General features: G+C 42.3%; 1 protein-coding gene across 2 annotated transcripts; it reads left to right on the top strand.

Annotated features, from left to right (window-relative positions):
- The first annotated feature begins 72 nt into the window (after positions 1-72).
- Positions 73-23,855, top strand: LOC120052602 (UDP-N-acetylhexosamine pyrophosphorylase-like). Of its 2 annotated transcripts, XM_038999612.1 has the most exons (11): positions 73-154; positions 1,188-1,529; positions 4,648-4,852; positions 10,665-10,840; positions 10,935-11,107; positions 19,557-19,750; positions 20,264-20,404; positions 21,189-21,377; positions 21,540-21,581; positions 22,787-22,853; positions 22,994-23,855. In XM_038999612.1, the coding sequence occupies exons 2-11, from the start codon at positions 1,247-1,249 to the stop codon at positions 23,084-23,086; spliced, it is 1,563 nt and encodes a 520-aa protein (XP_038855540.1). In that variant the 5' UTR covers positions 73-154; positions 1,188-1,246; the 3' UTR covers positions 23,087-23,855. The 2 variants fall into 2 exon arrangements, with proteins under 2 accessions (XP_038855540.1, XP_038855541.1); XM_038999613.1 differs by lacking the exon at positions 21,540-21,581.
- Positions 23,856-25,606: the final 1,751 nt, after the last annotated feature.

The following is a 25,606-nucleotide window of genomic DNA, read 5'->3' as shown; positions in this document are numbered from 1 at the left end:
TCTCTAAACTGCAGGGCGTTCCCATTCGATAGTGCCACGTCAAAGTGACGGATGTAGCTAGGTGTACTCGAGGGGGCGGGGGTAAGGTGGTCAATACAAGAATCACCGGATAGACACTGTCCGACCGAATTGATTCATAGACATTGCGTTGAAGGTAAGCTTTTATTAACTTAATCTGCTACTCACTTCGTTACATTTTCATCCAATAGTCTAGTTAGTGCATTTTGTTTTTCAACCAGGGTTGTAAAATAGCTGTGAGGTTTCAATTATTGTCGCGCCCCCCATTGGTAGCGTGCTGTTGTGTAGGACCACAAATTGAATGATGATGATAATAGTCTATGTGTAGGTAGTTAATATCTGATTTGGTTAGTTAACATAACCGCAGCTTTATGGATCGACATGGTGTAAAATGTGTAGTATTACGTTTGCTAGCTAACGTAGTAATAGCCTGCTTGTAAATAGTTTTGATGCATCAATGGGGGACTCCTTTATCCATTGTATGTTAGAACACTTCATGTCGTGGATTGTCTGAATGCCGTGGAAATGTTCTGTGAAGTTTAGTGTCAATGATATAACTTAATATTGGTGTCCCGAGGATCTGGTTTTGCCCTGCTTATTGCAGTAGACTTGGCTTCAAGCTAAAGAAAAGTTACGCCACTATTGGGGTGCCAAGTTGACAGCTCCGCTCATCTGCTGATGTAAATCAAAGGGGATATGGTCAAATGGGCGTGTAGTCTATCTAGTACAACAAGTCCCCTACAGGAATGTCGTCATAGATGTCTACTGAAGTCACCAAGCTTTGCTTGAAGAAACATGGCAGGCACACCCATGTAATTATGGTCCCACAAAGATCGTGGATGTACGTGTTGCTGTTCACCATATTTATGACAAAAATCCAGATTGTGAAACGTCTTCTCTTTTTAGTCATTAAGCCAGGGTTGAACCAGAGAGGACCCAGCATCTGTTTCTAATTAAGGGCAAGTGTATTCCAATGATGCTGCGCCAGTGCTTCCTAATACCTATCTGATGTGACTATGACACTCACAATCATTTTCTATTGTATTGGGTGTGGTAGATTTCAGAGGAGATTTGAGCCCAGTAATGTGATCCTCATGACTGTGTGGGCTAGTTAAATATCCTTGACACTTACAACACGTTCCTGTTTGCTTCTTTTCTGGGTGTGGTAGGTCGTTTCCCGAGAGGAGATTCTTCTACAGTAGCTTAACCAAGCAGTGTAATCATCGTCATGGAGAGCACCAGAAGCATACTGACCCAGAGGTTGGCAGAAGCTGGCCAGTCTCACCTCCTGCAGTTCTGGGATGAGCTGACACCTGAGCAGCAGGCTGAGATGACCTCTGACCTGGAAGCTATGGACTTCCAGGAGATCAACAGGTTCTTCCGCAGTGCCATGGAGGTGTCGGGCAGCAGCAAGCAGGAGAAAATGGACGCCCGCATGGAGCCAGTGCCCAGGGAGGTGTTGGGTAGCGTGACCAGGGACAGAGACTGCCTCAAGGACTGGGAGGAGGAGGGTGAGTCATCTGGTACAGGGGTTCCCAAATGGTGGATTGCTTGGGACCAGACCAGAGTCAAATCCATATGTCAAATACTTGAAAAGTATTTTAGTTGTGGTTGGTTTAGCTTGGAATTGACGGTTTTGGTAAAGTCGGTCACAATGATGCATGCATTTCAGTCAAAATAGTGCATCTCTGCCACAATCTTAAGCCGTTTCTATTGATCTCTGTCAAATTGTGGCTAATTTAATTCAAGGGATTGAATTCCACTGGTTTTCAACATCTTAGATTATTTTACATGCTACCAGAAAGTGAAACAGGCAGGTAGGGAAATCAGGTATGCAGTATAATGTTATATAGTAAGGATGTCTTCTGCCTAGTGTTACATTCTAGACTAGTCGTGAAGTGTGTGCAGCGCGTTTGTTTGTGTGTGTCGGTTGTCTCAGTTGCGCGAGGGCATAAACTAAGGTAAAACATTATGGTCTCTCAGCTGGATTTGCTCAACTCCTGTGTCCTCGCTCCTTCATCTTCTCTCGCCTCCTTTTGAAAAAGGTAATGGGTAGTCGAGGAGAGACTGTGGACGAAAATGCTCTTGTATGAAATGAGACTCCTTCTCCACTCACGCATCAATCAGGCAAATTATGTTTACAGGGGTGCATCCCAAAATAAATGTAATTTATAAATAACAAATTAAGTTAATTGTGCAAGACATTTTGATAGGTAAAACGATAAATAATATTTTTAAACGTTTGCATGCTTTTCTCCTCCAACAAAACAAAAGAAGTTTCAAAGGGCATGTGGCAGATTTCTAAACTCTTCTGCGAAGGTGTCTGGTAGGATACACATGACTATCCTTGATGAAACATGGATATTGAAGAGAGGAGGACACTCTTCAGTTAGCCTTCTAATGAAGTGATATCTCGTTGACCACTTATCGGTTTCCAGGTCACGGAGGAGTGAGGGTGGAGGACAGACTTTTTCCCAAATGAGTAAAGGCCTATGGAGTACAATTTCCTCCAACTAAGTAGGGCTACTGAAACTAACCTTTCCAACATGTCCCTGGTAACCACCTTCAAACAGCACAGTGACAGGCAGCAGAAGGGATAATTTGCTGTGATCAGGTAATGGCAACTGAGGGGGTTAAACAAGACCTGGTAACCCTTACATGACTTGGAAACCTTAAAGGTTAGGGGGTAAACCATGATGTTGAAGTGGGGGTCCAGCTCAATGTTTAGCAGGCCTTAGCTGGAGCTGAGGAGGTCCAGCCTGAGGGATGGAGGGGAGAAGCAAGGGAGCATCTGGTTCTGGTTTGGGCCTGACGTAAATGGGGTACTGCGCCCTCATTCATGAGGTCATCCAGCGCTGCGTCAGTTCTTAATCATGGTGGTGTGTTAAGGCAGCCAACATCTACAGCAGCAAGCTAAGGATACATACACCCCAGGGTGTGTATGTGTGTCAGAAAAGCCAAAGCCTACAATGGTACCTCCCAGTCCACTCTCAAAGGCTCAGAAATGTGAGTGCACTTGTGGGTTAATCACCAACTCTTATAGCAACAGTTTAGGTAAGGTAAAGTAGAGCTGTATAGTAAGGGTGTTGTTGACCTAGTACACCATATATACAAAAGTATGTGGACACCATCAAATTAGTGGATTCTGGGATTTAAGCCACACGTTGCTGACAGGTTTATAAAATTGAGCACACAGCCATGCAATCTCCATAAACAAGCATTGGCAGTAGAATGGCCTTACTGAAGAGCTCAGTGAATTTCAACGTGGCACTGTTAAGGATGCCACCTTTTCAACAAGTCAGCCCTGCTAGAGCTGCCCGGTCAACTGAAAGGGCTGTTATTGTGAAGTGGATACGTCTAGGAGTAACAACGGCTTAGCCGCGAAGTGGTAGGCCACAAAAGCTCACAGACCGGGACCGCTGAGTGCTGTAGCGTGTAAAAATTGTCTGTCCTCTGTTGCAACACTGACTACCGAGTTCCAAACTGCCCCTAAAAGCAACGTCGGCACATTAACTCTTTGTCAGAAGCTTCATGAAATGGGTTTCCATGGCCAAGCAGCCTCACACAAGCCTAAGATCACCATGTGCAATGCCAAGTGTCGGCTGGAGAGGTGTAAAGCTCGCCGCCATTGGACTCTGGAGCAGAGGAAACGCGTTTCTGACAGACAAATCTCGGTTTGGCTGTTGCCAGGAGAACGCTACCTGCCACAATGCATAGTGCCAACTGTAAAATTTGGTGGAGGCAGAGTAATGGTCTGGGGCTGTTTTTCATGGTTCGGGCTAGGCCCCTTAGGGAATGACATTCTAGAATATTCTGCTCTTCCAACTTTGTGGCAGCAGTTTGGGGAAGGCCCTTTCCTGTCTCAGCTTGACAATAACCCCGTGCACAAAGCGAGGTCTATACAGAAATGGTTTGTCTTGATCGGTGTGGAAGAACTGGACTGGCCTGCACAGAGCCCTGACCTCAACTCCATCGCAATGAGCTGCGAGCCAGGCCGAATCGCCTAACATCAGTGCCTGACCTCACTAATGCTCTTGTGGCTGAATGGAAGCAAGTCCCTGCAGCAGTGTTGAAAAGCCTTCCCAGAAGTGGGAAGCAGCAACTCCATATTAATACCCATGATTTTGGAATGCGATGTTTGACGAGCAGGTGTCCACATTTTTATGTAACCTTTATTTAACTAGGCAAGTCGGTTAAGAACATTCTTATTTACAATGACGGCCTAGGGTTAACTGCCTTGTTCAGGGGCAGAACGACAGATTTTTCCCTTGTCAGCTCGGGGATTCGATCTGGCCCAACGTTCTAACCACTAGGCTACCTGCCGCCCCATGACTCTTGGTCATGTAGTGTATGTTTAGATTGTGAAGTTGAATGCAATTGAACTATGGTTATTGGGTTATCCTGCTGTTTCAACCTGCAATGATTATATCAGGTCACCTTGCCAAGGTAGATTATACTTCAGTCGTTATAGCCATAAAAAGTCGATAGTATTCTTGAGTTTTGTCAACCATCACAAGTATGTTTTGGTTTCAGTTATATTGCTTGAATAAGCTCTGTTTGTACCATATTTACTTTTTGTTAAATTATGGTCTCATACATTAACTGTTATTCTCTCAACTCCTTTCCTAGGTCTGAGGTGTATCTCCCAGAGCAGGGTGGCTGTTCTTCTGCTAGCGGGGGGCCAAGGGACCCGGCTTGGGGTGTCCTACCCAAAAGGCATGTACGATGTGGGCCTGCCTTCCCACAAGACCCTGTTCCAGATCCAGGCTGAGAGGATACTGAGGCTTCAACAGCTGGCAGAACAGAGACATGGAGCCAAGTGCTTCATCCCCTGGTGAGACTGGGACTGGCAGCATAATAATACACCAAATGGGTTACACAGCACATAACATGCAGCTAGTGCTGAGTGACTAGTGCTTTTTGAGGTTGGTTCGATTATAAAACATTTTTTATCACGGGTTATGATTTCGGTTTCTTTAAAAATAAATGGACATTAAATGCATTAGGCATTTTGTGGGTTGAATGCTCTCACACAGATTAAACAATTAAAAAGCAAACATATGTAATTATTTTAAGATGGTCATACCATGGATCATTTAGCGATTTTCATTTTGAATTTTAGGACCCCTTTAAGTATCAAATTAAATATTGAATTTGGCCTTTACTACTATAGCCCACAAACGCATTGAATAGCACATTCATACATGGCAAAAAGAAGACAGTAAAAAAAATGATCATAAGGAATAAGATTTTGAATTGTCTGTCGTATAACTAGGAGACATAAGAAAGCCATGTGTGTGTGTCTGTATATATATATATATATATATCACACACACAGTTGAAGTCAGAAGTTTACATACACTTAGGTTGGAGTCATTTAAAACTCGTTTTTCAACCACTCCACAAATTTCTTGTTAACAAACTATAGTTTTGGCAAGTTGGTTAGGACTACTTTGTGCATGACACAAGTCATTTTTCCAACAATTGTTTACAGACAGATTATTTCACTTATAATTCACTGTATCACATACACTAACTTGACTGTGCCTTTAAACAGCTTGGAAAATTCCAGAAAATGATGTCATGGCTTTAGAAGCTTCTGATAGGCTAGTTGACACCATTTGAGTCAATTGGAGGTGTACCTGTGGATGTATTTCAAGGCCTACCTTCAAACTCAGTGCCTCTTTGATTGACATCATGGGAAAATCAAAAGAAATCAGCCAAGACATCAGAAAAAAATTGTAAGCCTCCACAAGTCTGGTTCATCCTTGGGAGAAATTTCCAAATGCCTGAAGGTACCCCGTTCATCTGTTCAAACAATAGTACGCAAGTATAAACACCATGGGACAACGCAGCTGTCATACCGCTCAGGAAGGAGACTCAGTCTCCTAGTGATGAACGTACTTGTGTGTGAAAAGTGCAAATCAATCCCAGAACAACAGCAAAGGACCTTGTGAAGATGCTGGAGGAAACAGGTACAAAAGTATCTATATCCACAGTAAAACGAGTCCTATATCGACATAACCTGAAAGGCCGCTCAGCAAGGAAGAAGCCACTGCTCTAAAACCACCTTAAGAAGGCCAGACTACGGTTTACAACTGCACATGGGGACAAAGATCGTACTCTTTTGAACGTGTGTGTACTCACTCACTTATTACCGGTCAAAAGTTTTAGAACACCTACTCATTCAAGGGTTTTTATTTATTTTTACTATTTTCTACATTGTAAAATAGTAGTGAAGACCTCAACTACAAAATAACACATGGAATCCTGTAATAACCAAAAAAGTGTTAAATCAAAATGTCTTATATTTGAGATTCTTCATATAGCCACCCTTTGCCTTGACAGCTTTGCACACTCTTGGCATTCTCTCAACCAGCTTCACCTGGAATGTTTTTCCAACAGTCTTGAAGGAGTTCCCACATTCTGAGCACTTGTTGACTGCTTTTCCTTCACTCTGTGGTCCAACTCATCCCAAACCATCTCAATTTGGTTGAGGGATTGTGGAGGCCAGGTCATCTGATGCAGCACTCCATCACTCTCCTTCTTGGTAAAATAGCCCTTACACAGCCTGGAGGTGTGTTGTGTCATTGTCCTGTTGCAAGACAAATGATATTCCCACTAAGCCCAAACCAGATGGGATGGCGTATCGCTGCAGAATGCTGTGGTAGCCAAGCTGGTTAAATGTGCCTTGAATTCTAAATAAATCACAAAGTGTCACCAGCAAAGCACCCCCACACCGTAACACCTCCTCTCCATTTTTTACGGTGAGAAATACACATGCGTAGATCATCTGTTCACCCACAGTGTCTCACAAAGACACTGTTGGAACCAAATATCTCCAATTTGGACTCCAGACCAAAGGACACATTTCTACCGGTCTAATGTCCATTGCTCGTGTTTCTAGGCCCAAGCAAGTCTCTTATTCTTATTGGAGTCATTTAGTAGTGGTTTCTTTGCAGCAATTCGACCATGAAGGCCTGAATCATGCAGTCTCCTCTGAACAGTTGATGTTAAGATGTGTCTGTTACTTGAAATCTGTGAAGAATTTATTTGGGCTGCAATTTCTGAGGCTGATAACTCTAATGAACTTGTCCTCTGCAGCAGAGGTAACTCTGGGTCTTCCTTTCATGTGGTGGTCCTCATGAGAGCCAGTTTCATTATAGCGCTTGATGGTTTTTGCGACTGCACTTGAAGACACTTTCAAAGTGATTGAAATTCAGTATTAACTGACCTTCATGTCTTAACGTAATGATGGACTGTCGTTTCTTTGCTTATTTGAGCTGTTCTTGCCATAATATGAACTTGGTCTTTTACCAAATAGGGCTTCTGTATACCCCCCCTACCTTCTCACAACAAAGTATTGGCTCAAAGGCATAAAGAAGGAAAGAAATTCCACAAATTAACTTTTAAGAAGGCACACCTGTTAATTGAAATGCATTCAAGGTATCTACCTTATGAAGCTGGTTGAGAGAATGCCAAGAGTGTGCAAAGCTGTCATCAAGGGAAAGGGTGGCTATTTTGAAGAATCTCAAATATAAAATATATTTTGATTTGTTTAACACTTTTTTTTGGTTACTACATGATTCCATATGTGTTATTTCATATTCTACAATGTAGAAAATAGTTTTAAAAAATAAACTTGAATGAGTAGGTGTTCTAAAACTTTTGACCAGTAGTGTATATATATATATACAGTGGCAAGAAAGTATGTTAATTTAATTAATTAATTAATTTCTTAATTTCTGCATAAATTGGTCATACAATTTGATCTTCATCTAAGTCACAACAATAGACAGTCTGCTTAAACTAATAACACACTAACAATTATACTTTTTCATGTCTTTATTGAACACACCATGTAAACATTCACAGTGCAGGGTAGAAAGTGAACCCTTGGATTTAATAACTGGTTGCCTCTCCTTTGGCAGCAATAACCTCAACCATTTGTTTTCTGTAGTTGCAGATCAGGCCTGCACAACGGTCAGGAGGAATTTAGGACCATTCCTCTTTACAAAACTGTTTCAGTTCTGCAATATTCTTGGGATGTCTGGTGTGAACCGCTCTCAAGGTCATGCCACAGCATCTCAATCGGGTTGAGGTCAGGACTCTGACTGGATCACTCCAGAAGGTGTATTTTCTTCTGTTGAAGCCATTCTGTTGTTGATTTACTTCTGTGTTTTGGGTCGTTGTCCTGTTGCATCGCCCAACTTCTGTTGAGCTTCAATTGGCGGACAGCCTTAAAATGTCTTGATAAACATGGGAATTAATTTTTCCTTTCGATGATGTCCAGGCCCTGAGCCAGCAAAGCAGCCCCAATCCATGATGCTCCCTCCACCATGTCTTACAATTGGGATGAAGTTTTGATGTTGGTGTGCTGGGCCTTTTTTTTTTTCTCCAGACATATTGTCATGTGTTCCTTCCAAACAACTCCACTGTGGTTTCATCTGGTTTTAAGAGTCAATAGATTCTCTTCATGATTAAAAAATGAAAAAGAACCTACATTTCAGTTAATCGCTCTCAGCACCACATGCAACATTACATCAAGCCGACCACCGACCACTGTTTCTCAATCCATTCTTGAGGGAACCGTTTTTGTTTTCGCCCAGTTTGTGAAATCACAAACAAACCATACAATAACAGGGTTGTATCAAAGATATGTTTTTGTGTTCCCCCTCTCAATTCTTCAGTTTCATCTGTCTGATTATTAACTACACCTAGATATTGCTGACACTCCCCTGCATCATTCAAGGAAGCGGTTTGATCCCAGAAAGGAGCAGTATTATACAATGCCTGTAGAAAGCTAGTGGATTAAAACCGCTGTTTGAAGCTGGTGAACCAAAACTGAAAGTAACTTTAGTTTTGCTCCACCAGCTTCAAACAATATTTTTTTGTCATTGAAAATATACAGTATTTCACAGCGACGGTACAATGATTCCCTACACTATTCAGTGCTTGCTTTCTCACATAAATGCAAATTAAGTGAAACGTGTAGAATTATAGCAACCAAGATAAGACCGAGATTACCACTAGATAATACAGCCAAAGTCATAACCGCTTTCCCAGTTTGGGAACAGATGCCGCTCCGGCAGGAAATCAATAGGCGAATATAAAAGCAAATCACAACACTGGCAGTTAAGTAAAACGGTGAAACACTATCATTCTTCTATTCACACCAGATACATTATGGACATTTTCTGAAATTACAATGCTATTAAAAAAATATGTAATCCTTTAAGTCAGCTGTAAATTGGCCACTCAGGAGCATTGACTGTATTCTTGGTAAGCAACTCCAGTGTAGATTTGGATTTTTGTTTTAGGTTGTTGTCCTACTGAAAGGTGATTTCCTCTCCAAGTGTCTGGTGTAAAGCAGACTGAAGCAACTTGATCATGCTTAAATATATTTTCAATGTCTGATTTGTTATTGTTACCCATTTACCAATCCCTGCCCTTCTTTTATGAGGCGTTCGAAAAGCTCCCTGGTCTTTGTAGTTGAATCTGTGATTGAAATGCAATACTTGACTGAGGGACCTTACAGATTTACTGTATGGGGACAGAGGAAGGGGTAGTCATTAAAAAATGTCAACCCCTATTATTTCACACAGATGAGTCCATATCACTTATGATTTGTGAAGCCGCTTTTTCCCCCCTTGACTAAACAAAGGGGTGAATACTTAGTCTTTGCATATCTTATTTCATTTGAATTAATTTGTAAAAATGTGTAGAATTTTCTTTTTCACTTTGAGATTATGGATTATTTTGTGTAGCTCAATGAAATCTATTTCAATCCCAATTTGTAATGCAACAAACTGTCAAAGTTCTAGGGGGTGTAGACTTTCTATAGGCACTGTAAATCCCTATGGAGTAGATGAAGGGAATCATTAAGACTATTCAGGAGTGGGTTGACGGGAAGGAGACGTGTCTAGCTGGCGTCCCGTCTTTGGGGCTGGGCTCTCTGTAATTAAGATCAGGGGTCAGGACTAAGCGCTCACCATGAGATGCCAGATGCCATCCAGTCATAAGGAAGTGCTTCCGTTTTTGTGTCTTGTGATGGGTTGTTGCCACAATGTATTTTTAACCTTAGTTAGATCTGAGCATTCAGCTTTAAAATTCATCTGGATTCAATTGTTTGCCAGATAATGTGCATTATGAATAACCTTTCTGGAATCTTTGTAAAATCAGAGGCAAGGTTTCCGATCTTATGAAACGTGTAAGTAATTATGCAGTGATTCACAGAGAAAAGTCAAACATTGATAAAAAAAAATATAAAATCATTGTCTTGAGAGTTCGAGAACATGGGACTATACGGTTCGATCTGCAGTTTTGTCAAAATTGAGTTATTGACATAGCCTTGTTCTGTAAATTGTTATCTACCTACAGTATATAGTACTCTAATTACCCCCAATTCATGTTAAGTTCAGAAGAATACTATATTTTTAAAAATTGCCATTCAAACCAATGAGGGTTTGCGTCTTTAAAGCCAATTATCTCAGAATCATCTTTTTGCAGATATAACCTTTTAAGAACCAAGCTCTCTCTTTGTATTATCCTTGAATCAAACCAAATGTATCATCACATTCCCCCTGCACATAATGACCAGTGAATGAATGAATCACAAAATAAATCATAACTGAATTTCTACCTAGGTACATCATGACAAGCGGCCGGACCATGGAGTCGACTAAAGAGTTCTTTTCGCGCCACAGCTACTTTGGGCTGGGCAAAGACAACGTGATCTTCTTCCAGCAGGGCATGTTGCCTGCCATGGACTACAACGGCAAGATCATCCTGGAGAGCAAAGCCAAGCTGGCAATGGCCCCAGGTACACAACTTTATCTGTGTGAGAGTGTGTGTGTGTACATCTGTGTATTTTAGATGTTAATGGGTCAGTATGGATGTGTGTGTCTGTATTTCAGATGGTAATGGGGGTCTGTACAGAGCTCTGGGTACCCAGGGGATTGTGGAGGACATGGAGCAGAGGAGGATCGGGTTCATCCATGTGTACTGTGTGGACAACATCCTGGTTAAAGTAGCAGACCCTGCCTTTGTCGGCTTCTGTGTCCAGAAAGGAGGAGACTGTGGGGCTAAGGTTAGTAGCGCTCTGTCTCTTTCTCACTGGAAGTCTCTCTCTATTGCTGTCTCTTTGCCCTCTGTCTCTCACAACAGGGCCAAATGTGACTCATGAGGTCACCCAATATGTTCCAATACTCTTAAATGACTTCCTTCCTTCTCTAGTCAGATCCTATCTCAGTAGCTTAGTGGTTTCCTCTCCTGGACCTCTCTCCCTCTAAGCCAATGTTCACAAAGGCTTTGAGCTGAAAGCAGTATGGTTGGTCACTGATGAGAAGGAAGATATTGAAATGAATTTAGACTCAGACCATGTGCATCATCATCATCCAATCCTCGATCTGCTTGTGGTTCAGGTCCTGTTGTAAAATACCAGACCAGGAAGTTAGTATTGAAACTGTGTTAAGTAAAAGTGTGTTTGGATAAGAGGGTGTGACTGAGGGGATTCAATTAAACTGGCCCGGGTGGCAGTTTGCACCTGGTGAAAAGTGATTGCATTCGTTTTGGAATGCAACAGATACATATGTGTTCCCAGTCATGTGAAATCCTAATAAATTTATTTCAATTGACTGATTTCCTTATACTATATGAACTATAACTCAGTAAAGTCTTTGAAAATGTTGCATTTATATTTTTGTTCAGTGTAGAAGGCAATGTATTTCATACCCAACACCTGGCTGCCTCCCTGACATGAAGCTAAAAACAAAAGTTATGTAGGTTAATTAAGCATGTGGAGTAATGAGTAGGATTCTGTTTTCACATGCAATGTGTTTGCTTTTGATTAAAACGCGTTGCCTGCCTTCCCACTGAAAACTAGTTTGAAAATGTATGATGTATGTTTTCTGAACAATGCCTCATGCTGCCTTGTTGACAATATGGCAGAGCAGCGCATATTCTATTACTGTTCAATTTTAGCTGGGTGTGCCTCCTTCACCGGACACGTGAAGGGCCATAGCTCGAGTTTCTAAACCCAGAAGCGCAACATAGCGATGCGCCATGACATCGCCTACAAGTGTGAGCAGGGATTTCTATTGGAAAAGCAGTTTTAGCCCATCTTTATACTGTACTGTCTTTGAGACATTGACAACTGCCTTGCCACAACTTCTCCTCTTTAAAGAACTGCACTTCTAATTCACCACAAGGTGGGGGTGTAGACTATCACCCAGAAGGAGTGAAGGAGCAGGCGTTTCCTCACACATACATGGTTCAAACCAAGATGTTTTTCGGCCAACTTTTACATCCCGCCAACTGTTCTTTATATTTGAAAGGCATGGCCGGCGCCAAAGCCTCAACTTTAATTCCCGCCAACCGATCTAGTCATGATTGCGTTAAAGTTCTGTCTACGGCTTAAAGCCAGTTCATGCTTGCTCTGGAAATGTGATTCGGAGGCTCCATATGGAGTGTGACTCAATTGTGTAGCCTCCAGAGGCTTGCAGAGGCCAAATCGAGCAACATACAAAATCGCTGTGCGTTTCACAAATTTTGTAATCATGTGGAGTACTCTGTATAGCTCCGCATTGACATGATTGGTTGTCGGTAGGGGCGCGAGGTGCAATATAAACAAACTCCCTTCCTTGACTACTTCCTTCACAGCTGCTCTGCTAAACGCAAGAAGTATACATGCCCTACTATGTCCTACTATCCCATTACTACTATCCTCCTGCCTGTTCTAAACTTTGCGAGGCATGTCACTTCAACCATCTCTTCCCATAGCCCAGGACATGCACTGTTTTCTTAACCACAAATGGATGGAACCATAAATAATTACCGTGGGAAGAAATATCACTGAATAACGACAATATTGGAATAAAGGGCTAAAGCAATTGAAGGCATCAAATTGTTGCTTACTGAAACTCCCAAAGTCAAGTTATAATACAATGCAATACCAACTATTTCAGCACTGTTTAGATCTGCTTTGAGACAAGTGTTGGGAATCAACGTCAGATTTTCTTTTCACTAAATCCCTGTTCAGATATTGGTTAGCCAGGCTACAATTAGGCTCATTTATTAGTGCTGATCAGACATTTTTTTTCAAGCCTGGTTATGTAGCGTAACATTCATTAAAACTTTGTATCGAAAACTAGATGTTTTGGGCTTAGTTATAGTGAAACAAGTCTAACAAGTACATTTATTTTTGCCCCTATCAGTTCAACTCTACCATTGAAATCATGCCTCTGTCATCAAGGGAGGTGTTTGATATGAAATGCATTCCCTTCTACACTGAACAATTTCAAAGATTTTACTGAGTTACAGTTCATACAGTGTAAGGAAATCAGTCAATTGAAATAAATTAATTAGGATTTCACATGACTAGTAATACAGATATGTATCGGTTGGCCACAGATGCCTTAAAAAAAGGTAGGGGGTGGATCAGAAAACCAGTCAGTATCTGGTGAGACCATCATACTGCAGTGCACGAGAGACAGTTCCTGCAAGGTATTTATGACCGTCATAATACTGGCCAACTCGCCCAGGAGAGGGGGGTCTTGAAACCTTCGGTTAGCCGGCACCTTTGATCTCCATCCAGGAGTGCAAGTCCTGACCACACCAACCAACAAAATGAAAAAAAGAGGGGAAAAAAGAGAGAAAGGAAAACAACAATGCAAAGCAAGGCCAACTGAACATGTTTGAGTGCATGTATGGCACTATTTACATGTGTGTGCATTTGAATGAAAGTGTGTGTGTATATGCATGTGTACAAACACCTGCACATGATGCCTCCTTGATTAGACTACTGTAGCAATCTTGCTTGAGTGGCAGTGTCAGTATCCTCGCTTATAAACCCTGGATTACTGACATGGGGTGCTGTATTGAAGCCACTGTGCTGCCATCTTGGTGGTACTCCTTAATTGTCAAAAATATTTTACAGCTATAGAAATACATTTATTCATATCTACATTTTGTTTCTTGACATGTATTCTATTAGACACTTTAATGCATACTTTTAAATGATGTGTGAGCTAAAAAAAAATTTGAAGACAAATATAAAAATATAGACTTTAAAAAAATAATAATGAGTACTAATGTTACTGGCCCCACTACAACAAATATTTAAATACATGTAATTTTGGCCTTAACAGTTCATTTAAATACTGTAGAATTCCATTAATTCCTATGGAGGACTGCTTCTACTAGGGAGTGGTAACAGTTGCTTCAAAGCCTCTGAATGGCTAGTACATAGCGTCAGCAATCCAGGGTTTATATATGTAACACAAAATTCAGAAGGCAGTAAGGCACATTTCTGCATATGACCAAATTCAACTTTTTTATTTTTTTTTACCTGAGGGGGGTCAACCTTTCATACAGTACCCAACTCACTAATCTGAGTTAATTTGACCATTGGGAAAAATAGTTACTGTGAAAATACAGCAATGCGGGTTGGATTGAATTGAGCCCCTAATATACATTTTTTTAGGGTACGATTGCACTTTTCTTCCAAACACAATACTGCAATAAATGTGAGTCATTTCAAATATGTTTTTGCCCCATGGGTATTAAAATGTACACTAAGTAGCAATAGCTCTCATTAACGCAGCGCATAACTACTGTGAGGCCCTCACGACGCCAGGACAGCGGAGTCAATCACCACCTTCCGGAGACACCTGAAACCCCACCTCTTTAAGGAATACCTAGGATAGGATAAAGTAATCCTTCTGACCCCCCCTTAAAAGATTTAGATGCACTATTGTAAAGTGGCTGTTCCACTGGATGTCATAAGGTGAATGCACCAATTGGTAAGTCGCTCTGGATAAGAGCGTCTGCTAAATGACTTACATGTAAATGTAATGTGAGCTAACTGTCCAGAGCTATATTTGCTCGCGATGCACAACATTTTATCAGAGTGTGCCAGTGAACTTCGGGTAAGTATTGGAAAGTGTTGGAATCAGGTACAACTAGATTTACCCACCCCCAAAAGGAATATTTATGAGCAATTCCCCACAACTTCTCACCTGAATGCATGTTTTAAAAAGTAAGGGGTTAGGCAAAGGCTGAAATTGGGTTTGAGAGTTAACCTTTAACAATTGGATTATTTTATTATTAGTAGCCTAGGTCTACTCTTAACCAAAAGCCTGTGATTTGTCTTAATGTGAATGTTTCACTGAGTCTCCATCTGTATATTTAGTTCATTCTCTGTCTGGGAAAATAAGTGGTGGTATAGTTCATCTATTCATATTCTCATCTACAGTGTATTCCGGAAGTATTCAGACCCCTTTACTTTTTCCAAATTTATGTTTCAGCCTTATTCTAAAATGGATTAAATTGTTTTTTCCCTCAATCTACACACAATAACCCCATAATGACAAAGCACACAGGTTTTTAGAAATTTTATTTTTAATAAATTTGCTATCACATTTACAGTTCAAGTCGGAAGTTTAGATACACCTTAGCCAAATACATTTAAACTCAGTGTTTCATCAGTTTACAATTCCTGACATTTAATCCTAGTAAAAATTCCCTCTCTTAGGTCAGTTAGGATCACCACTTTATTTTAAGAATGTGAAATGTCAGAATAATAGTAGAGAGAATGATGGATTTCAGCTTTTATTTCCTTCATCACATTCCCAGTGGGTCAGAAGTTTACATACACTCAATTAGTATTTGGTAGCATTGCCTTTAAATTGTTTAACTTGGGTCAAATGTTTTGGGTAGCCTTCCACAAGCTTCCCACAATAAGTTGGGTGAATTTTGGCCCATTCCTCTTGACAGAGCTGGTGTAACTGAGTCAGGTTTGTAGGCCTCCTGAGCGCCTCCTGAGCGCTATGGCGTAGGTTTTTAATCAAGGCTCTCTGTACTTTTCTCCGTTCATCTTTCCCTCGATCCTGACTCGTCTCTGCTTCTGAAAAACATGCTTCACCTTAGGGATGGTATTGGCAAGGTGATGAGCTGTGCCTGGTTTCCTTCAGACGTGATGCTTGGCATTCAGGCCAAAGAGTTCAATCTTGGTTTTAACAAGAATCTTGTTTCTCATGGTCTGGGAGTCCTTTAGGTGCCTTTTGGCAATCTCCAAGTGGGCTGTCATTACTGAGGAGTGGCTTCCGTCTGGCGACTCTAACCTAAAGACCTGATTGGTGGAGTGCTGCAGAGCATGGTTGTCCATCTGGAAGGTTCTCTGATCTCCACAGAGGAACTCTGGGGCTCGGTCATAGTGACCATTTGGATTCTTGGTCACCTCCCTGACCAAGGCCCTTCTCTCCAGATTGCTCGGTTTAGCCGGGCGGCAAGCTCTAGGAAGAGTCTTGGTGGTTCCAAACTTCTTCCATTTAAGAATGATGGAGGCCAGTGTGTTCTTTGGGACCTTCAATGCTGCAGAAATTGTGGTACCCTTCCGCAGATCTGTGCCTCGACACAATCCTGTCTCGGAGCTCTACGGACAATTCCTTCGTCCTCATGGCTTGATTTTGGCTCTGACATGTACTGTCAACTGTGGGACCTTATATAGACAGACCGGTGTGTGCCTATCCAAATCATGTTCAATCAATTGTATTTACCACAGGTGGACTCCAAGTTCCAGAATCAGCTCTATGGAAACCGGATGCACCTGAGCTCAATTTCTTCTTTTGAATACTTAAGTAAATAAGTTATTGGAGGTGGAAACATTATGCTTTGGGGGTGTTTTTCTGCTAAAGGGACAGGACAACTTCACCGCATCAAAGGGACGGTGGACGGGGCCATGTACCGTCAAATCTTGGGTGAGAACCTCCTTCCCTCAGCCAGGGCATTGAAAATGGGTTGTGGATGGGTATTCCAGGATGACAATGACCCAAAAGACACGGCCAAGGCAACAAAGGAGTGGCTCAAGAAGAAGCACATTAAGGTCCTGGAGTGGCCTAGCCAGTCTCCAGACCTTAATCCCATAGAAAATCTGTGGAGGGAGCTGAATGTTCGAGTTGCAAAACATCAGCCTCGAAACCTTAATGACTTGGAGAAGATCTGCAAAGAGGCGTGGGACAAAATCCCTCCTGAGATGTGTGAAAACCTGGTGGCCAACTACAAGAAACGTCTGACCTCTGTGATTGCCAACAAGGGTTTTGCCACCAAGTACTAAATCATGTTTTGCAGAGGGGTCAAATACTTATTTCCCTCATTAAAATGCAAATCAATATAACATTTTTGACATGCGTTGAGGATTTTTGTTGTTGTTGTTATTCTGTCTCTCACTGTTAAAATAAACCTACCATTAAAATTATAGACTGGTCATTTCTTTGTCAGTGGGCAAATGTGCAAAATCAGCAGGGGATCAAATACTTTTTTCCCCTCACTGTACTCCCACTCCTAAATTGCCAGTATGCGCACGGGAGATCTAGAAGGCTTATTACGGCAAGAATGTGGTAAAAATAGGAATGTATGTGTTGTGCTCTAAAAAAATATTTATTAATATGAGGTATAGATATTTTGTTTAATGTTATTATACCGTAAAGGGTACCTAGAGCAGAGGTGTTTTTTTAAGCTCGACAATGTCAGGAACTGGCTTTAAATGACAGGCTATTCCTCTTAACACATCCAGGGAGTCTCATTCATTGCTCCTTCAAGTAATCTCACTGTACATTGATGGGTTTGATGACAGATAAGACACGTTGACTAAAACAAACACTAAAGAATAAAAAATAACTGCTGCAACTATATGAAGTGATACTGGCCTTGTTTTACTGCCTCGTTATGAACAATGAGGGAACCACACAGCTCTCCAACACCGACGGCCTAGACCACTCAGCCTATGCAGGGGTGTCAAACTCATTCCACGGAGGGCCTAGTGTCTGCAGGTTTTTGGTTTTTCCTTTCAATAAAGCCCTAGACAACCAGGTGTGGGGAGTTCCTAACTAATTAGTGATGTTAATTCATCAATCAAGTACAAGGGAGGAGCGAAAACCCGCAGACACTCTGCCCCCCGTGGAATGAGTTTGACACCTGTGGCCTATAGTATCACAAGCCTGATGTATGAATCTGTTTTTTCTACACGTTGAGTTTGGACACTGTGTACTATTTTTGAGAGGGAAGAAAACTGTACAGGGAGCAGTGGTTAAATAGGAAGCAACATTTTTTTATGATGCAAGGTACTTATAGAACTATTAAAAATATCACTGAGTATAGAAAACATTAACACCAGCTCTTTCCATGACAAAGATTGACATGGGGAAAGCAGTGATCCCTTACTGATGTTACCTGTTAAATCCACTTTAATCAGTGAAGATTAACCAGGCTCCTCCCCTTTAAGGTTTTTAAGCCTTTTTTGGTTGTATTTGTGCCTTTTCAGGGGGTGAATGGGCAAGACAAATGTAAGTGCCTTTGAATGGGGTATGGTAGTAGGTGCCAGGCGCACTGGTTTGTGTTAAGAACCTGCAACGCTACTGGGTTTTTCACACCCAACAGTTTCCTGTGTGCATCAAGAATGGTTTATTACCCAAAGGACATCCAGCCAACTTGACACAACTGTGGGAAGCATTGGAGTCCACATGGGCAAGCATCCCTGTGGAATGCTTTCGACACCTTGAAGAGTCCCCAGTTGAGGCTGTTCTGAGGGTTTGCAACTTAATACTAGGAAGTTTTTTTTTTCATGTTTGGTGTACTCAGTGTGAGGCTGTCAGTCTTCTCTAAAGTCCTCTTTTTTGATTTATCTCAGAGACTAGAGATGCACCGGTAAGGGGAGTTTTTGAAATCTCCAATTCAAAACGTGGAAATAACTCAAGACTCCTGAAATTAGCCTCCAAAGCATTTATCATTTTCTGTGACGTCCAACCAATGACTACTAGTCCACCAACAGTCGTGCTTGGTACATTAACCTGACTGCAGCCTGGCCTGCACATTTACCAGGTCTGTGCAACTTGTCAAACCATCACCACAAAACTCTGCAGAATGGAGAAAAGGCTTTTTACACTTGAAATATGCCTCCTGAAGTACAACTCTACAATGAAGTACAGGTGTAATTAAGTTAAACATTTAACGCCAAGTTGAGAGCTGAAGTAAACCCATTCCTGCTGCGTGTCAGTCTGAGCTGTGGTGTGGAGGCTCTGCTAGGATCAGAGGAATGCAGGGACCCACCCTCCTGTCGTTAAATGACAGAGACTGCAGTTGTGGCTTCTTCCACCAAGCCTCTCCCCCAGAGCTAAACCCTTCATCAGCCTGCTGAGCCTAGTCTCCCCCCCCCCCCCCCCCACCCCAGCCCTACCCCCTCATCAAGGTCCAGACTCTTCCCCCACCACTAAACCCCTCATCAAGCCCAGCTCTTTCATTTGGACTTCCAACCAGATGAGCAGAGGGCTGGATCTCTGATTTGGACCAGACTCCAGTCATTAAAATGTACAGTCAAATCCTCTTTAACAATCCCATCCATGTCTTCCTTTCTATCTGCAATCTTCTGTAAACGAAAATCCAAATGCTTTTAGTGGGAATGAACTAGTGCACACTTTGGAGAGGGCAGACTCAGGTGGCAGTCCCAGGTGAGGTAAAATCCTTTCCTGTGACATCACTTCCAGGTGGTGGAGAAGACCAATCCAACGGAGGCGGTGGGCGTGGTCTGTAAGGTGGACGGCTGTTACCAGGTGGTAGAATACAGCGAGATCTCCTTGGCTACGGCTGAGGAGCGTAGCACGGACGGGCGGCTCATGTTCAACGCTGGAAACGTAGCCAATCACTTCTTCACACTACCCTTCCTCAGGGACATCGTCCAGTGAGTCTCTCACACATACACACACACATTTAACATAGCTAAACACAGTTAAAAATGTACACAGCCCCACATACCTCCATACAGTAAGTGAGTAATTACATGGTGAATTGTTAACCCCCATTAAGCAGGTATTTGAGGTCATTACCTGCCTAGTGAGACCCTCATAACCTGAGAGAGAAGTAGTGGCCTTGGCCCTAGCTGGTTTCTAATGAGCAGTGTGTGTCAGCTGATAAATGGCTGGAAACATCGCAGTGAATTTTAATGAGTACCCAGAATCTAAGGTGAAGGAAATGAAAGGAGGAAAAAGCTGCAGTTTAGTTTTCTATGTCTGGACTTTGGAATTTTAAATACATGATGTGTTTTTCTTTCTCTTCATTGTTTAACAGTTATAACCAAGAGCATGTTTCAGATTTCCTGATCTCCCTTGTCTGTCTCTGTCTTTAACTCTCTCTCACCCCCTTTCTCTCTCCCTTTCCACCTCTCTCTCCCACTTTCTCTCTCACTCTCACTCAGGACATTCGAGCCTCAGCTGCAGCATCACGTGGCCCAGAAGAAAATCCCGTACGTGGACATGCAGGGAAGGCTAATCAAACCTGACAAACCCAACGGGATTAAAATGGAAAAATTTGTCTTTGACATCTTCCAGTTTTCCAAGTGAGTGCTGTGATTTCCCAACCGGCTTTAGCATGTGTGGAGCTGGCAGGCTGTTTCCCCTTTTAAAGGAAGTAAACTAAAATTACAATTCAGTAGTTGAAAAATTTGCATTTATTTTCATTGACTTCTCAATCAACTAAAAAGTAGAAGCTATTTATTTCAAAAGTTTCTACATTTCTGAATTTGAAATACAAATCACTTCCTGAATTGACTGCCTTCAATTCAACTGCCCGACCCTGGAGGTGAGGGAGAGGAGAAAGGGCAGCAGGATGCAGGAATCAGGGTTCTCCCTCCCCACAGCCAGGCTTCTGTTTGTAAGACCCAGGTCCTGACACCCAGATCTCTGGAGCCCCAACCTCAGCATCCTGCCCCATGGCAGGTTCCAACACCCCAGACCCCTAGCCGGAACCCCAGCTCCATAGCCACTGTCCCAGAGCCAGGAAGCACGGCCCGGCCCTCCTCATCCTCTTCCTCCTGCTGCTGGGGCTTGAAGAGGCAGGTTTTACGAGCTGCTCCAGCCTCCTCTCTCTCCCTGTGTCTCTCCCTCCCGCCAGCGGTTTAATCATCATGACATCATCTCTGAGTCATGCTGCTGCTTTTCCAACTTTACATGGAGTCAAAGGATTCTTCTCATTGCAACGAGGACGCTATTCTATGTGGCACTATTCGACAACCCTTCACTTTCAGGCTGTTTAAAACTGGAATGGGATGATGATAAATGTGTTTTGTTGTGGGTTAAACTGTATCACTAAAGATGTATTTTCCCATTGTGTGTGTGTCTCAGGACCTTTGTGGTGTACGAGGTTCTTCGTGAAGACGAGTTCTCTCCCCTGAAGAACGCAGACAGCCAGGACGGTAAAGACACACCCACCACGACGAAACACGCCCTCATGTCCCTTCATCACCGCTGGGTCCTCAACGCTGGAGGACACTTCATAGACGAGAACGGAACACGTGTGCCCGCAATACCCAGGTGAGAGAGAGACACGTACACAGTGAGTATACGTTCTATTTGACACGTTCATCACCATATAGTCTCCCTGTCACAGCTTTTTCACAGTCACACGTTCTCACAGCACTCCCTCACAGTTCCCCTTAACCCTGTGTGTCCTGTGTAATGTTTTAATGTTTCCAGAGACGGATCTGCAGGAAGTGGCACAGCTGATGTCAACCAGAAGTAACTATTCTCTGTGCTACTGACTGAGTTACTGCATGGTGACGGGGCTTTGGCTTTCTCACACATTCGCACAGTTCACTGTAACCAACTGTGACACACACAAACACCCAGGCTGTCTCAATTCTCTACAGTTGCTTCCTCTCCTTGTCACCTGTCCTTTGCTTTCACCTGGTCAGTTTATTCCGATCAGTGTGGGTGTAGTGAAGGAGACGAGGAGAGAAAAGGACTCGAGTTTTGAAATGCAGCCTGGGGTTTACCTGTGCTAGTACCCAGGTCACTGGGCAATGTCACAGGGTCACCTGCCCTGTGCAGGTGGGGGCAGAAGTACCTGGCTTGCCCACTGACTTGGTCCCTGTTCCAATAGTCTTCATATGCATCCTTCCTTCCCCTCTTTCTTTAGTCAATCACTGGCCTGCACGTGATTAGATAATTGTAAGCCAGTTTACCACCCTGTTACTTTCACCTAATAAATATCAAACCTTGCTAGATCAGTGATTACCTGAAGGAAGGAAGCATAAGATATTGGAGCAGGGCCTAGTGCTAACTGGGACAGTAGCTACTAACCCACGGAATGTGGAGCATGCTGGGTAACGGGCACTGGGCACGCTTTGCGATCGATGTTACTGATGATGTCACTGTTAATGTCTGTCTGATGGTGACGGGGAGATGGGTAGACGATGAGTGACTATTTCAGATCTGATGTTGGTCAGTTACCTGTGATTGTGACAGCAACACGAAATGCATTTAAATCCTCTTTATTGTTCAAGGATGATTCCAGTTTTAATATTTATAACATTCATAAATGCGACTTAGTGGTGTCATTTAGATTGTAATAAGGTGTAGTGGCTGTTTTTGTGTGATGTATGCGCTCTCCCAATCAATAGAGACTTCATTCACTTCCACTGACATTTCAGTGCTGACTTAGTCTTCCTGGACCTAGATTAAGGCTACTCCTGGACTAAATGGAATCTCAGTTGAAAGTGCTTTTTAGTCCAGGAATAGGCTTAATTTTAGTCCCGGAAACAGGTTTATGAGTCTAACTGCTGCTGTTGACGCTTTAATGCTTTGCTCCAAACGTTTCATCTAAGAACACCTGGAGCAGAGGATCACACATCCAGCTGCTTTCTCTTTTTTTTCTCCTCCTTGCACAAGAGAGAACCAACTAAGCCTCTCCTCCCTTCTTATGCCACCTCTTTTCCCCACAGCCTGAAGGATGGAACAGACCTGCCAATCAAATGTGAGATCTCCCCACTGGTGTCCTATGGCGGGGAGGTAAGGGGGAGGGACTTAACAGTAGGGCCCTGTTCAAATAGAAAGAAATATAAAAACAAGTGTTTCCCATTATAGTTATTAAATTCAGCTTTACTAGCATTGATGATATCATATCCTGATGTCACTTCCTGTTGTTGTAGGGTCTGGAGGGGCTGGTGAGGGGGCAAGAGTTCCGCCCCACCCTGGTCATTGACGAGAGTGGAGCCCACGAACTGGTGAAGAATGGAGTGTGAGGGACAGCAGGATGGCGGGAGAGAGAAGGAAAGGGTGCGAGTGAGGGGGGGAAAAAAGAAAGACGAGCCAAAGACCTATTCCACTCCTCCCCCCGTTTCAGTGCAATAATGCTGTGTTCATGCGCTCTTGGAAATAATCTAACACAGGTTTCCGACATCCAAATACTGTTAATGTGAGCTTCCAAATCGGAATTATAAGTGGGAAACCTGTGCTATAATTCAGTACCATGAGCTCCAACCCCCAGTTGGAATGTTTTTTTCCAGATTTTTCCAAGGAGCACATGACCGCAGCATAAGATGAAGGACAGAAGCCTTGCGTGGCTGGATGAAGCAGTCTGAAGATCAAGTTATTTATTTTGCTTATAAGATCTATTTTTATATGGATGGATGTCTTGTAGAGGGAAATTACCCCCTACGCATTTTACCAAGTGATTTGTACATACAGATACATAGAGAGGAGTACAACGATTGTAATCAGATGATCCTAATATGATTATTACATGTAATGTAGGTACATGGGGAGGGTTTTATTTCTAATAACTGGGTAGTATAGCACACTACTGCTAGCCTAGTAGTAGTGTTACATTTACAAGTAGTAGTTGGGTCATTTTATTGAAGTAGCAGTAGTTGGATTTTAATTGGTAGTATCGATACTAACATATTTAGTTCAGTCGTATAGAGTTGAGATGGAAGGGGAAAGACAGTGAACCTGTTGAGCTATATGACCTGTTCAAATTTTCTTTATTAAAGAAATGTCCAATTTGCAAGAGGTGTAAGCCTTCTTTGATTTGAACTCAAGGTTAGCGCAGTGTGTCGGTTTGCGGTGTGGATTTGTCTGCGAGCGCGCTCTGTTATGACTGTGTTGATTTGTCTGTCTCTGTGTGTGTGTGTGTGTGTGTGTGTGTGATGGATGTTTTTTGCATTAGAAGTCCTGGTGTGTTGAATCAGAGTTTCCAGCAGCAGCATATGGTTTGTGTTTAAGATGGGCCAGAGAGAGCATGATACACACTGCTGCAGCCACTCAGGAAATATAGTCTGTGGCTCCTAAGCGTCTCTGTCTCGCACACACCTACTCACTTTCTCCTTCCTCTCTCATGTCCTCTTTTCTCTCTTACTAGCGCTCACTCCCGCTACAGTATATCCGACAGAAGGTATTGATTGCAGTGATCGAGGGAAATGTGTAGGTAACACTTTATGAAGGGTTCCTTTAAATGTAAATGTTGAATTTGACTGCGGTAAATAACGATGTCTATTGTAGACGGTTATATTCCCTCAGGCAGATATGAAACATGACCATGTGCATAGATAGAGGTTTAGCAGGCTGGACTACTTTAGTGTGTGCTCTTTCTTCATTAAGCCACCATGCTTTTCCACCATGAAGGAAATTAAACATTTAAAGGGGAATTCCACCCTGTGATAATTATGATCCTCCCTATGCCTTTTATTTCCTGAGTCTGGACAAAAGTTTTAGTCTACATCAGAAACGGAACACTGTCCGTGATGATGTCATCAGGAGGTGACCGTCTAACTCTTCACTAAGGCGAGCTCTTTCTATGGACTGAGTATAATGTATCTATAGGCTAAAAAGGACTTCATGAATTGTTATAAGTTATTATCATAGTAATAGTACTGGTGTCTGGCTTCCAATTCTAAATAATGTAAATTAAACTAATTCCAGTACAACCGTTGTAAGGGTACTAACAGTGTAAAAACACTACTTAAGTGTATTGTCTGTCATTACTATGGTGAATATTAAAAAAAATTGTATTGTAAAATGGAACCCTATCAAATGTTTTTCCCGGTGTTGAATTTAAGTTATTCAATGTTTTATTTTGTTTACATTATTTGTCAACAGAATCAAATGTAATTTCTTCCACACAACATTGAATTAAAATGTCCTGCGCTTCATGAATTTAGCTGCCATGAGTTAGTGGTTTGATTGCTCCATCAGGCTGTCAAAAGAAAGCGTTCAATGAGAAAAAGGCATTCTGATTGGGTACTGGGGTTTGACTTAATTGAAACCATATGTATAGCATGAGGAATTCTGGGATTTTGGCATGCCCCCAAGAATCCTCAGAATGTGATTTTTTTCTCTCCTCTCCGAGCTCCCTTTTTTTCCAGGGGTGTCTTGCATCAGTCCAGTGTATGTGAGAGGGAGCTGAGCGAGAGTGAACAGAGAGCGAATAGGCAGGCTTGGATTCTAACAGACTGAACTGGGGACACGGACACTCACATGAATACTCCACCGCCTCCTCGGAACAAATGTTTTGAAAGGATAAACTCCTTAAAAGTATGTTTCAATTGTCCTTTTTCTCTCTCTAAAAAAAATTTGAAATATGACTTTCTTCTCAGTGTGTTTCGATAGTAAATGGATTGGGTTTCACTTGAAGCTAGATATATGCTTATATTTTCTGTAGAATTGTGTCAGTACCTCACATTAGTCTATGTGTCTGTGTTTTTAGTGTAGTTTTGAACCCATGTCCCATTTGCAAGAGAGAAAGAGAGAGCGTTGCTGTTTGC

This window comes from Salvelinus namaycush, chromosome 8 (assembly GCF_016432855.1).
Source record: "Salvelinus namaycush isolate Seneca chromosome 8, SaNama_1.0, whole genome shotgun sequence".
Taxonomy (NCBI): Eukaryota; Metazoa; Chordata; class Actinopteri; order Salmoniformes; family Salmonidae; genus Salvelinus; species Salvelinus namaycush.
This window is presented reverse-complemented; position numbering and strand designations above follow the sequence as displayed.

Bases quoted from the DNA above. Each gene is read 5' to 3' on its own strand.
- LOC120052602 (XM_038999612.1), top strand. From the start codon at position 1,247: ATGGAGAGCACCAGAAGCATACTGACCCAGAGGTTGGCAGAAGCTGGC. The intron at 11,108-19,556 runs GTTAGTAGCGCT...CATCACTTCCAG, and splicing joins GAGGAGACTGTGGGGCTAAG to GTGGTGGAGAAGACCAATCC. The intron at 22,854-22,993 runs GTAAGGGGGAGG...CTGTTGTTGTAG, and splicing joins TGGTGTCCTATGGCGGGGAG to GGTCTGGAGGGGCTGGTGAG.